The sequence below is a fragment of the Lotus japonicus genome, chromosome 3 (genome assembly GCF_012489685.1).
Source record: "Lotus japonicus ecotype B-129 chromosome 3, LjGifu_v1.2".
Lineage (NCBI taxonomy): Eukaryota > Viridiplantae > Streptophyta > Magnoliopsida > Fabales > Fabaceae > Lotus > Lotus japonicus.
In genome coordinates this window covers 37415952-37430740 of record NC_080043.1, presented here as the reverse complement: position 1 = coordinate 37430740, position 14789 = coordinate 37415952, and the positions used below count along the sequence as shown (strand labels likewise).

The following is a 14789-nucleotide window of genomic DNA, read 5'->3' as shown; positions in this document are numbered from 1 at the left end:
TCCGCATGCGCCATTCTATGACGAGGTTTTATAGTAGACAACTTGCTAAATTCACCCATTTTCCCTCTATTCATATGATTTTCTTATGTATTTCATTTTCTCCATTTTTTACCTCATATTGCAAATGCATCATAAATCACATGAGTTATATAAATATATTGCAATATCATGGTACAAAACCATATGAAAATATAATGCAATATCATGCAATATGCATTTTAGACGTGCATCACATTTGTCTACAATTCGCAACAACAATTACAACCACTACCGCAAATGCAATTTAAAACCTTGATCGTAATAGTATCTGCAAATACAAGAGCATCACATGAAAGTTGATTGTGTGTTTTTCATGTGTATACGGTTCCATCGATTATGACAAGCCGCAACATAAAGAGAGAATTATCTATTAATCCAATATTGTGTATATATTGAGCCACGTTTACTAGTTGTGATTTTTTTTCACATATTAGTACACAAATGTATTGTCTTTACCCAACAGAGCAAGAAAACAAGGAAAATGTGTGTGTTTTGTGTGGCTTCTTATTCAATTTTCTTAGTGATAATCATCGATTTTTATCTCGGCGCTCATACTTACGAGCCCATATGTGTTTACCATTGACACGAAGCTTTGCAATGAATTTCCCGTTAAGAATCATATCAAGTTGTTCCACTTTATTCAGCACCATAGTTGCAAACAGAACTTGCTCCCTCTTCTCTTCCATGTTCAAAACCTTGATGCAATTCCCAAAGAAACTTGTAAATAAATGCCTCACCTCCTCTTTTGTGACAGGAAAGCCCTTAGAAAATGTTAAAAATATCGTCTTATCATCATCAGGAACATCATCATGTGGTCCCTTATTCGCCCATATCCTCAAATCACACAAATTCATTTCCTCGAAATTAATTTGGGGTATTGTGAAATTACCAAACAATGGATGTGGGAAACCAGGAACCACCAAGGGTGTAACAGGGAAATGTAGTGATGTGCTAGGGCTTGCATTATTGCTAGCGCTAGTGCTGGCGTTGGTGCTAGCTTGGGCGCTAGATCTGGTACCAAATACTGAATGAGGGAAATCATGAGTAATTACGGGTGTAACAGGAAAAGGCAGTGATGTTCCAATGATGGCGCTAACACCAGCATCAGTGTTGGTTCTAGATCTAATGTTGGGGCTGGTTCTGGTATTGGTGTTGGTGCGAGATCTAGCACTGATATTGGTGTTGGTCCTACCAAATCTTTTTTGTAAGATATCATTGAAAATTCTGGCACATATTGTATTGAGCACATATTTTATACCAGCTATAGCAGTGAACCTTCTCCGAATAAAGAGATCAAGGGAGATTTCCATTCGCATTGCAATTCTGGTGAAAGGCAAGCCACCATCATTTGGGATGAGATCATTTTCCACTTGCAACCATTTCAAGCAGGTATCCGCTTCATTGAAAATTGCATTGATGATATGATCAGGGAAACAATTCAATACTAGTATGACACTTGGGTAGCCTACTTTTTCTAGCCAAATCCACAAGGCCATGACTAGAAGGGATTGTGCTGGACTGTGTCCTAGTTTAGTGATCAAGTGATAGAAAACTAGGCGGTCCAAATTGTAGAATGACTGGAGTAGTTTCATAGAAACAGAGGCCATTACTTTTGGGTAGTGTTGTGGAACAGAAATGCTTAGATAGGTTTGATGACTCAAATTGGTTTAAAACCGCTGTGTTTGTGAATTGGTATGTAGAGCGCACATATATATAATACAAATTATGAGAATTGGTGAAATGATAATAAAATTAAAGAGATGAATTATCACTAATAAGATGGTATTTACCTCATGTAAAAACCAATATGCATTACTTTATTAATGATATAAAAACTTACTTTCCATACTTCATCATTTTGTTTTAATTCATTACCTTTTATATTATTATTTTTCCTCATCACTAAATAGATATTCATTAATAATAATAATATTTTGCCATAAGAAATAAATAACAACATGATATTATATGAATGGGAGAAAATTTTTATATGGAAAAATAAATATAAAATAAAGTGATAATAAATAATAAATTAGAATTTTATTTACCAAAAAATAAGAATTAAAACAATCATTGGAATCATAATTATTATATTAACAATGCTTTTTAAGGATTTAATTTTAAATAATAAAAAATTCTAACATTATATCCTCATTAAATCTAATTAATTGATTCATAATTTCTAAATATGTTACATTGAAGAAAAAAAACTATAAAATCTGACATGGCCTTAAAACGACACTTATAATTGTGGACCACTGTAAATTTCAACAATTGTGGACCCCTGTAAATTTATGTTGAAAACAATAAGCACCACTAAAATATTAATTTAGTAAATCTTGAGATAAGTTTAAACAAATTGTAATATACATTTTTTGGTATTTAGTGTCTTTTTAACTTGTTTGTTGATAAAATTTAAACTCATTTATAATTTTAAGAAGATAAGTCGTTAAAGTTCAGTGAGAGAATCACTTAAATGTAAAGGTATATGAAGTGAGAAAAGGCACAAAGTCGCACAAGAAAGGGTGGATTGAATTGTGCCACCCAAAAAAATTAGATTTCCAAACGATAAAGGGATATTACACTTTGGTCGATCAATTATGTAAGACCCTAGTTTTTAGTTATAGATTAAATAATTAGTTTCTTACTCACGCTTAGGTTTCGATGTATCGTGAAAGGAACCTGAAAAAGTGTTTGTAGAATTGGAAGGCTTAAAGAAGGAGAAAGTTCAGAAAATGACTAATGATAGTACTATAGTCAGTCTAAGTTATAGCACGAGCCTTTTTCACTTCCGCCTTAGGGCGAGAGCATTCGTGAAAGGCTATTTCCACTCTTAAAGCACTGTTTAAGCGAAATTCAAAATCTTTAGAAAAATAAGAATCTCTCTTTATTTTTCCCATGACCAATGTTTCGATACAAAACTCTGGAATGTGCGCATGATAGGTTTCACTTCTCGGAAGTCCGACGAAGCAAAATTCTATCTTTTGAAGGACTTTAAAATAAGCCCTGGATGAATACTTTTTTCTATTCAGAGCTTCTAACGAAGTTTCCATTTGTGCTGTCTTATTTCCTTTGACGATTGCAACCTTTCTTCAGAAGGAAGTTTCTTCATTCGACGTTAGCTACAAAAAGTAGTTTTTCGGGTTAAATTGATTCATACAGCTTTTGGATCGTTTACTTCAAATACAAGAAACCTGTTTAGAGTTCTGGAATTCTGTCTCCAGAAACTCACTTAGAATCCACAGAGGAATGTACAGGAAAAGTCGGAATCGCGAAATATTCATTTTCCCGGTGTTTTCTCTCTCCTATAAATAGCAAAAAAATAAAAAATATATCACCATCACCATTGCCAAACCCGCGAGCTTGAGAGGAGAAAACGGAGAAGAGATTTTCGCTGTTTCTTGATCAATCATCATGTTGTCTGTTGCTACGGGTCGACATCGAGGTATTCATCTTACTTCTTACCTTTGATCGTCTTTTCTGTCGCGTTTCTACATCTCTTTATGTGCTCAAAGTTTTGAGCTTTTTGTAAAACTGTCCAAATAACTCGATTTCTCTTTCAAAACTTCATCCCTACCATTGATACGTCTTAATTACTCCGCCGATGTCCGCCGATTCTCGCCGGTTCGTCGTAGAGATTGAAAATAGCCCAAAAACCCATTTTTCCATTAAGGGTTTGCTTTTTGAATGGAAAATTCACGACTTAGCTTAGTGTTAGTAGGATTAGTTGCTATAAATGACGTTGTCAACAACCTCATCAATTTTACTTTTCAAAATTCCAACTTTGAATTTTTGAGCTTAAACCTGGACCAAATTATCCCTATTTTAGTTTTCGACCCGATAATTTTTCCGAGCTTTAATTCACCCTTGATACAACCTATGATAACCTAGGAATCAAGTTTGATCGAAGAAAAAGCGCTGGAACACTAAATTTAGTATCACAGCTGAGAGCACCCTTAGGGGGGAGGAAATATTCTTTTTCCGCGAAAACTCGTCTTCTCGTGTTAGATTATCGTACACTAGAGCTTCTAATGCTTCGTCTGAAGTTAGTAAATATTGTTTGGTTAGTATCAACTTGTTTGATTGAATTTTGTTGTGTTTGCTCAATAGGTTCGAATGTGGAAACCTTGAGAGCTGTTGGAGAAGCAAGTGAGGGAACCTATCGTATGAAGCTGGACGACCCAGAGGTGAGGGCAACTTACTTTGCTAGATAATGACTTAGATGTCGATAACTTCGACTTGTTATTTATTTATGCTTAAGATTGATTAAGTTGATCTGGAAAATGTTTTCTGAGGTTTCGGCCGTTGTTAATCAATAGAGACTTGTGTCTCTGTTTTCTGGGGCTTCGGCCGAAAGTTGTGTTATTTCTTGATTATTGTTATGGTTGCTGTTGATTGATTCACATGCTATACGTGCTAAGTGGTTAGTCATTAGTGATGCTGATATATGTGTTCATATTTTGTAGGATTGTACTAACTATATGGTGCAATTATACATATATCTGTGGAACGTCAGAGTGTGGGGAAACAGGAAGTTATGTCATACTAGTGACGAGATTTTGAGAGAATCTTTGACGGGACGAACTGAGGTTCGAGTCCTTGTCGCTTTTAGTGGATCGAGACCTTCTTAGGGAGTTACTGGGGGTGATGGGATCTTTTAAACTTATAGAGTTAGTGACAAAAAGAAATGGAAACTATTTTACAAAAGAAATTCATAATACATTAAACAACATTCGAACACTTTAAAATAATGATAACAATCTCTGAAGGAAGCTTAGGACTTGGATATAAGTTTTGGAAAAAGAGAAGTGTCAGCGATCCAAGTTTTGGGGAAACCCTGTGTGCTTTGGCACTTTTGCTCGATGAGCAGTTTATTGTTTGGATATCTAAAGGATAAGTCGGGAAAACTAGTAAGTTTCTAAGTACAATAGTACACTTTTGCTCTATGAACAGTTTGTTATTTGGCTATCTAAAGGATAAGTCGGGGAAACTCATAAGTTTCTAAGTGCGTTGGTACTCTTTTGCTTGCTGAGCAGTTTTGACCATCCGATGGATGAGTCGGATGACTCAAGTAGTCATCAAGGGTGTTTGCACTCTTCTGTTGTTGGAATATATTTTTGTCGCAGAATCGACGTTTACCTTAGGGTATTTTTAGAGACAATATATTAGCTAGAACACGTTGTCGGGTGAGGTCGATACATTGTTTGGCTGACCATATTGCATCATGCATACATGTTTGAGGTCAAATGCGATGGGATGTCCGACCTCGATAAATCCAGAAATGATCATAAGGTCGGGTTTTCACATAAGAACGCCGAGTGTGTTTCTTAGTAGTAGACGGAAATGGCAGACCTGCGGGTTAAGGCTGATCTGACTACATTTAGGTGGTAAGCGACGCCCGAGCAAAAATGGTTAAACACTAGGCTAGTGTTAGGACTGACTCGATGATGCCCAGCCTGTTCGGAGCATTTCTTCAGCATAACATTGCATATCATACCATACATTGGTGATTTGATGAGTTGATGTTAATAAACATCGTGATGTTATTTGATAATCATATGAGTTGATGATAAATGTATATTGTCGTTATGAATTGAGGATATGATACTTACATGTCATGATAAGACTATTGAACCTAAGTATCTATTCCCGTATACTTTATCTGTTTTTTTGTATTACATACACTATTCTGTGAATTGACCCTCGCGCCTTGGCTTTGTGTGTATGTTTGTGTTTGGGTGGTCGGCCTGCTGCCAGATGTCGAAGGCCGACTGGTTTATGATGGTTTACCCTTTGGGGGGAACCAGGTATGAGATGATGGATATGTAAGACCAAGATTTGGTCGAGTGGTACAACTCTATGTTTTGATCATAACAAGTTTATTATCATGTATGAACAATTGTGGTACTCTTACGTTTGTCTGTTTAAGTTGTGACAAACAGGCTCTGACTCTGATTCAAAGATAATATATTATTCAGAGTATGAAGATCAAGAGTAACCAGCACAACGCTTTTGCACTTAACTACGTTCTTCTGAACGGTAGCAAATGCTTCAGACGATCTAAAGACTATAAGCTCTGATGTGGACTCTGAACGATCCAAGCTCTGAAGTTCTGCAGACCAGACGTTCTGATGAACGGTCCAGAAGCTGAAGACTCGGAAGCTCTGAAGTCCAAGAGTAAGCTGGCTCTCAAGAACAGAAGCACTTCATGCTCTGAAGACCAGGCGTTCTGATGAACGGTCCAGAAGCAGAAGTTCTGATGATTTGAAGATCCAAGCTTCGCTCTGACTCTGATCTCACAAGCTTCACAAGTTCCAACACGAAGCGACGCCCATGATCAAGAGTCAACTAGGCTGGGGCATTGTCACTGTCATTCGTACAAAAGCTAATGTACTATTCTGACTGCCTTACCTACGACGTTCAGCCACAGCAGGCTCTGGAAATTCCAGAACTGCCCTCCAACAGACAGATTCATCCAACGGATACACACTCTAAACCTTGGAGTATTTAAAGGCTGAAGATAGAAGAAAGAAGCTAAGAAACTTTGGACATCCAAGTGAAATACTCTCAGCGAATATCTTAGCAATATTTCTTCATTGTTCTTATTGTGTTTACGTCTGCTTGCTTTAGAAGCATCTCTTTGTAAATCAAACTCTTTCACAAACTTTGTTTGTAGTTCCTTGAGAGACCAGTGAGGTCAGAATTCTTGAGAAGACTAAGGCAAGGTTGTCTTAGTGCTACTAGCTCATTGTATTGTTAGTCACTGAGCAAGGTTGCTAGTGCAGTTGTAACAATCATTGAGTAATGAATTGCCTTCATTCTAAGAAGGAAGAAATCACCTTAACGGGAGGACTGGATTAGCTTGAGTGATTTATCAAGTGAACCAGGATAAAATCATTGTGTGTTTTTCTCTTTCTCGTATCTCGTGCACCTTGTGATCTTTAGTTCGAAAAGATTATTCTTAATCTTAGAGGGATATTTCTAAAAGCTAAAAACCTTATTCAAACCCCCCCTTTCTAGTGTTTTTCATACCTTCAGGATAGGACGAGCCCCGCCGCATGGGTGATTGACCCCGCCAGTCATCGGGCGATCTATATGGGGAGGGTTATGGAGGGCATAATAGATGAGCATGGGAATTTGATTAAAGGAGTATTGCGATGCTACTCGGTGAGCTTTAACCTACCGCCGACGGTGCACTGTGGACCTGGTACTGGTGCACCACCTCCGCCGTCGTCTGACGATGAGGATCCTTCTGAGGATGAGGCTGCTGATGGAGCATCATCTGGACCGAGTTCTCCTACCACCGTTGACTATTCAGACGTCGCGTCTTCTTCTAGGCCCGTTAAGCCGAAGGAGGAGCCTGTCACCGCTATTACCACCCGCTTCGGGGAATCTACTTCCTTCTGTGGCTATCGCGTGGAATCTTTGGTCCACGTGATGGAGGAGGATGTCCTCACCAACGTGGTGGATGTAGAGATCGGGGTTTCTAGGTCAGTGATCTGGATAGTGAGGATAGAAGTTCTAGATGTGGACAGAGAGGTGATCGTCGGGGATTTTGACACTGATGACGACTACGCTAGCGAGGAGGAGGAGGAGGGGTGTTAAGAGACTCGCTTCCTCGGGTGGTTAGAGTAGGTGTCGTGTCGTAGCTCTGATTTGTCATTTCTTATTTTGGGGCAGGGTGGGTCCCCGACTATTAGCTTTTTGTGTGGTCATCTTCCTTGAGGATCACAGGGAGTTTGTCGGACGTAGGAGGTCTCGAGAAGGTCATTTTGGGCTGACTTACTCACTTTGGAGGACTGTATTTATAAACTTATCACTCTGACTTTGGATCTGTACATATTTGCCTACATGCTTACTTTTCATCACTGGAGGTTACTCGTGACGTGGCTTCTGATTATAGCGGTGGCTGTAAATATATTGTACATTATTTTATGTTTATCGCATTCGGGTTGTGTCTTTATTTTAGAAAGTATTTGATTTTAAAAAGAAAAACGAAAAAAAATACCTGCTTTTTCTGCTTTATTTTAATTTTGAGTTACTAAGTGACACCCAGAAATCGGGATGTTACAAATTAAGTCCATGAACATAAAGCATTTAGGAGATTTTCAACTCTAAACTTATGCTTTATGTTCTATTACATATAGAGATAGAAAAGAATTTAACTCTAAAGAATATCTATCATATATGTTGAATCAAACGATGATGAAAGATATGATCATGAAGCGCGTCATCAAGGTCTGAGATTGAGCACTAAGGCTTCTTTTCACGCTTAAGTGATTTGAGCATAAAACACAATCCATGTGAGCATAAGTGCTACCTCCTCCTTTCTTCATTTCTTCCATTTATACTTCTAAATCCTTTGTGAGTAAAAAGTAGTCGTTGTTGCCCGTTGGAGCGTGGAGTTCACAAAGCTTCTAGCCGTTGGATCAAACAGCACAAGGTGTACTTTTGTCAGAGTGTGGTACTGTTTAATAGAGACCATATACCGTAGAGACGTAATATGTCATGTAGTAGGTAGCATAGGTCTGAGTTTCTATTCGTTGGTGTAGAAATATGTAAATCTGATAATGACACCACCGAGCTTTTCTTCATCATAGAATTGTGTTAGATATTTGATCTTCAATTTGAATCTTTTGCACAAAGCTTTCTTTAGACTTTATCTTCAAGGGAAATTGTTACTTGATTTTACTTTGTAGTTTTGTTGGAGTGAGACTTTGACTTCTCAGATGATCTTCTGCTTCTGTTGTCTTCATTCTACTTCTGACGTTCATTCTTTTGTTCCTCAGACGATGAATGTGATTCTGCTTTGGCTCAGACGCTCTAGAACTTTTACTCATGTCTTTTTTCCTGGTGCAGCAGTTTCCAAACGATGATGGCTTGATTGTCTCTGAAGGTTTGCTTACCATAATCTTCCTCAAACGGTGCTTTCAGCTCTGACCAGTTTCTTCATTAATCTTTAGAAATGGATTGTTTAGTTCGCCTTGAATTGAGTCAATGAGAATAGGCGTAGACAATTAGCTTTGCTCCATTTCTTCAATCCTTGATGAGAGAGAAGAAGAAACTTTGATGTAGACATGTTGCTCTACTTTCCTTGGTCAGCGTGCTTTATAGAGTATCACGTGATTTCCTAGCACTTGACTTTCTCCCAAGAGTGTCAGAGATATTTCCATTTGAATATGGCGCTCTTTTCTCTGGACACTGCGTTCTGTAATCAGTCTTGAGATAGACATTGACCTGTAGACGTTCCATGTAGTCTTCTCTGACGATCCAATGTCTTGACTTGTTCTTGCATAGTTTGTTATTTGGTTGAACTTGCATAGTTGCTTCTCAGGCTTTGATTGCTGTTGTAGATATGAGCTTGAAGCTTGAACTTTTCCTTGTGAAGATGATCTAGACAATTTGTCTTCTCTTGTCTCCTGATCCCTTCTTCATCAACTTGCTTTCTTCAGATAGATGATCAAGCGAATATGGCTTTCCTTTGTTGGCTTGTTCCATTGCAGATTTGATCATACTTCTCTTTCTTCATGATGTGCGTTGAAGCTTTGATCGTCTCTGCTGATCCTTCTGACTAAGTTGTTCGAACTTCCTTCTTTGTGTTTTAGCTTTGAGCTTGACCAATCTCTTCTATGTTGATGCTCAGACGATCTGTGGATATGGCTTCCTTTATCTACATCGTCTGCTTTGTCCTTGCTTGTGCTTTGACTGCGTTGACGGTTGACTAGTCTTTTCTTCATGTTTGGCCTTTCCTCTTGTCATCTCTCCTCAATTGATCTTTCCTTAGGGGTATGAGAGTAAATTCTTGAAATGCAATTTACATAATATGCTTAGTCAGTTCATTTGCACTCTTGAACGTTTCACTCTTGAAAATTGTTATCATTCAAAATAAGATAGACGATGCATTCAACATTTTGAACTTAACAATATATACTAGTAGGGTTGTTCATCAGTCAAGTTTGGTCAATTTCAGTCCCAAAAAGCCCAATCTAACAAAACCCAACCATACACAAATTAAGCACATTTAATAACTTATTTAATTTTTTGGTATTTAGTGTGTTTTTAACTTGTAAGTTGATAAAATTTAAACACTTTTTTAAATTTAAGAATATAAGTCGTTAAAGCTTAGTGAGAGGGTCACTTAAATGTAAAGGTATATACTAGTAGGGTTGCTCATCGGTTAAGTTTATTCAATTTCAGCCCCAAAAAGCCGAATCGAACAAAACCCAACCATACACAAATTGAGCACATTTCTTTCCTATTGAGTCTTCAAATTCATAAGATTTTGAGTTGGGTATTTATTTCCGGTTGTGTGAGCATGGAGTGGTTTGATGCAAGTGCAAATTAATTGGGTCAAAAAAACAATTCTCACTAAAATACGACCACATGAGCTTTAGTAAACCTTTTACAAAAAATAACGCTTTTGAAAACCCTAAAGATTAATTGGTCAGGTCATACAAGAAAAAAAGATTTCTTATCATCATTCCCTTATCACATCAACTCATCGCCCCTTTCGCTACTCTAACGACTCTGCCTTTCCCCCCTTTGCAAAAGCCATTATGACTTCTTCATTACTCTGCCTATCTCAAGTAAACTTCACTATGAATATTTCAGTGGCAGTTCATATTTCGTTTGCCCTTCCACCTCAACCATTACACCTACTCTCCTTTGTCTTAGAGCTTTACCTCTCTGTGTTAACCTTTGGCCGCTTGAAGCTTCGACCATGTTATCTCATGTTTCACTATCTTCCTCTCTTCTTTCCCAAAATGGACACATGTATTGTTTAAGCACCGACAATCTTCCACTATGAGCCACCAAGTTTATCATTGCTTTCTCCCTTGTTGAGCAATGACAATCATCGTTCCTTGAATACGGGTTATAAATCGCCTTTCGTTTTACCCTAGAATAATCTAGAACAAAATCATATTGTTTTAATCTCTTCATTTCACGAGATCACATGTTTCATTATCTGCCTCTCTTCATGTTCCAGTATGAAAAAATTCTTGTTCGACCGAGCATTGTCTGTCTTTTGTCATTTCACGAGATCACATGTTTCATTTTTCATAAGCCACTAAGTGCAAGGCCATATTCTAATAGCATTATAGGTTGAAACTCCAAGACACGCCAACCATCATCCACCTTGGCTTGAATTTACCTAACTCACCCAAAATTAGGCATGGGGCGGATTTTGGTCTATCCATCCTCAACCGTTTTGAGAATGATGTAGAATTTTATGAAGGCAGAGATGAAAATATAGTAATCAACCCCATCCCCGTTGGGTTAGGGGGAACCCACGAGGAACCAATGTCCTCATTATTTTTAAATCTTTTTGTTCTGTACAAGCAATCTACCAGACCTAGAAGAATATTCTAGAAAGCCCTAGCAGAGCACAAATAAGGAAAGATGATGGAATAAATGCGTATTATGTAATAAATGAGTAAAAGTTGCAGAGTACAATAATGGACCCCACCCCCCCTTTATAGTGGGTGGATCCGTAACCCTAAGGAATCTAAGGAATTGGGCCTCACATATCAAAAGTCAAGTTCCCAATATAAGAATGTAAATAAGCCCAAATCCAACTCCTGGGTGGGTGACTTTCCTTGCTTGGCCAAGACCGTGCTTTTTAGGCGGCCGCGTCCTTGCCTGGGAGCCCGCACATGTTCGATCGGAAGTCTTTATTTCTTGCATTGGTTGTGTCTGTGGAGGGTCCCACACTTATGAAAGGCTCGCCCAACCCACTTTTTATTTAATCTTATTTACTTATATATCTATTTTTACGGACTAGACCTAACTAAGACCAGAGACCTTTCTAGGAAACCCTGACAAAGCATAAAAACAGTAAAGAATATAGGAATAAGAGTTGTTATGTCATAAATGAGTCTACTATCAGCATGGGCGATCTAAGTCTACTATCAGATACATAACTCTAAGTCTACTATCAGCATGGGCGATCTTATCCGTACGTGGATGAGACCGTCTAGCTTGGATGGCTCGTCCGATGCTGAGGTTGCCTCGACTCTATGCTCGTCTCATATATAATCGTCTTCTAAGGTAGCTTCAATGAATATGAGCGAGTCCTATAAGCGTAGGGCTCGCCGCATTCCATGTACAACAAACTTGCTCACCATCATGCTGCTCCATCTTATAAGCACTTGCACCCGCAGTTAATGTCCTTCATCTAAGGACAAGATCTCCTTCTTTCATTTGTGTTGGTATGACCTTTGTGGAGTACTTTTGGGTGATCCTTTCTTTACTAACTTCATTCCTCAAAATGAGCCTACCTTTGAACTTATGGTAACAAGATTATATTAGCCACCAAATTGCCATGATTCTCCTCCTCATTCATAGCCTCAACTTGCCATCTATGGTTTTGCAATTCTACTAGTAACATTGCATCCGACCCAAATGTCAACCTGTAGGGAGTCTCACATGTGCTTGATTGTACTGATGTTTTGTAAGCCCATAGAACGCCTTGTAGTTCATCGGATCACAAACCTTTTGCTTTTATCAAATTATCTTTTAAGTCCATTCAAAATAACCTTATTCACCGATTCTGCCTAGCCATTCGTTTGTGGGTTCTCCGCTGAGGCGAATCTCATTTGGATTTCAAGGTCTTCACAAAAATCCCTTGTTAAGTTACTTGTGAATTGAGTGTCATTGTCTGTTACCAAGGCCAAAGGGACACCAAATCGGCACACTATTCTCTTCTAATTTTTTTTCTTTTAATCTTTGCTGCTGTAATAGTCGCTAGTGTTTTTGCCTCAATCCACTTTGCAAAATAGTTCACCACCACTATTATATATTTCTTTTTTTCTTTTGAGGTTGGAAAAGGACCCAAGATACCCGCTCTCCACATTGCAAATGGCCAAGGCGAGGTCATGGTAGTCAACTGTTATGTGTAGATCCGCATAGATCTAACACTTTGAACATTTCTTCACATACTCCAGACAATCTTTCTTCAAGGAGGGTAAGTATAAGCCCTCCCTAAGCACCTTTATTGCGAGAAGTCGCCCTCCAATGTGACTTGAGTACACACCTTCATGCACTTCTGCCATAATCTTTCTCGCTAATCCATCTCTACACATTTCATCATTGGCGACATTATGCCATGACGATATAACTGATCGCCCACCATCATGTAAAAACTAGTTTCTCTTTTCAACTCCTTTGAACATTGTAATTCTTTTCCTGATTGTTGGCTTAGAACACGAACGATTGCAGTCATCCATGATCCGGTCCTGCTTGTAACTATTTATAGATATTTGGACAATTGTGGGTCTTTCACCTGGTATACACCCCTTTGATCTGGTTGACTAACAGTTGTGAGTCTCCCTTGATGTGTAAGTTTTGAACACCCAACTCCAAGGAAAACTTCAATCCAAAAATTAACACCTCATACTTGGCCTGGTTGTTGCTCGTCCTGAACACAAACTTGAGAGACTGCTCCAACAATACCTTGTTTAGGCCCTCCATGGTAACTCGAACTCCACTTCCCTTAGTTTTTGGTGATCCATCCAGCGAAAGTAGTCATTTAATTCCTTACTTCTTGCTTAACGCAAGTGACATTTCAGCTACAAAGTCTATCAGGCTTTGTGCTCCCATATTCTCCTTAGGATCATAGAAGATATCGTACTCAAATAGTTCCACCGACCAACTCACCAAACGCCCAGATAAATCTAGCTTTTGCAACACCTATCTCAAAGGGACATTTGTTTTGACTCGATTCTGAAAACTTTGAAAGTAAGGTCGTAGGCGCCTTGCTATTATTAGTACAACTAGGGCAGCCTTCTCGATATTTTGATGTCGTACTTCTGCGCCTTGCAAGGTATGGTTGACAAAGTAGATGATCTTGCACGCCTTTCCTTCTTCCTGAATAAGCAGTGAACTAACGTCCTTATAAGTCACAGAGAAATAAATCGTTAAAGGAACGCCCTACATCTTTAGATTTGTGAATGCCTCTTGGGACTCTTTCATCCACTAGAATTTAACATTCTTTTTTTAAACAATTGAAGAATGGGGAGGCCTTATCTCCCGCCAGAGGCAAAAACCTTGCTAAAGCTGGCACTCTTCCTGTTAAACTCTACACCTCCTTCACCAAGGTTGGGCTATGCATCTCCAATATGGCCTTGCACTTGCCGAGGTTGACCTCGATCCCTCTCATTGTGATCACAAACACCAATAATTTTCCTCCTTGAATTCCACATGAACATTTTTCCAGGTTAAAACGCATATTGTGTTTTTGGAGCAGGGTGAATGCTTCGCTTAAATATTCATAGTGTGCGCCTGCCAGGACCGACTTTACAATCATATCATCCACTTATACTTACACATTCTTACCTACCTGCCCCGAGAATACCCTATCCAACAAACGTTACTAGGTTGCCACCTGGTTGTATAAAAATTCGTTGGGGGTCGCCTTGGCAACCGAGGGTACTTAATAAGATTTGTTTGCCCCACCAAGCGCAATATTGTGCTTAAAGGTGCACTGAGTTGAGTTTGTTCTTGATCAACTATCACCCTTGGAGGGACGACAAGTGGTGTTGTCAATGGAGGTTGTGATGATTGGGCGAACCTATGCCAGGTCCGACCTTGTGATGCTTGTCGTGGCTGTTGGTTGGGAGCAGCTCGAGGTTCGCGTGTAGTTTGACTTGGCCAAGAGCCCCTCGACGGTCTCACTTGTGTAGTTGTTGGCGGCCGACTAGCGCTTGTTTCCATGTCACGTCACCATTCCTCTCTCTCCTTCTTTTGAGTAT

General features: G+C 38.8%; 1 protein-coding gene across 1 annotated transcript; it reads right to left on the bottom strand.

The window, feature by feature from the left end:
- Nucleotides 1–566: 566 nt before the first annotated feature.
- LOC130744082 (uncharacterized) lies at nucleotides 567–1646 on the bottom strand. Its single transcript, XM_057596277.1, has one exon. It carries the CDS (start codon nucleotides 1644–1646, stop codon nucleotides 567–569), a length of 1080 nt encoding a protein of 359 aa, XP_057452260.1.
- Nucleotides 1647–14789: the final 13143 nt, after the last annotated feature.

Excerpts from the sequence above, each read along its gene's own strand:
- LOC130744082 (XM_057596277.1), bottom strand. The coding sequence starts at position 1,646 with ATGGCCTCTGTTTCTATGAAACTACTCCAGTCATTCTACAATTTGGAC.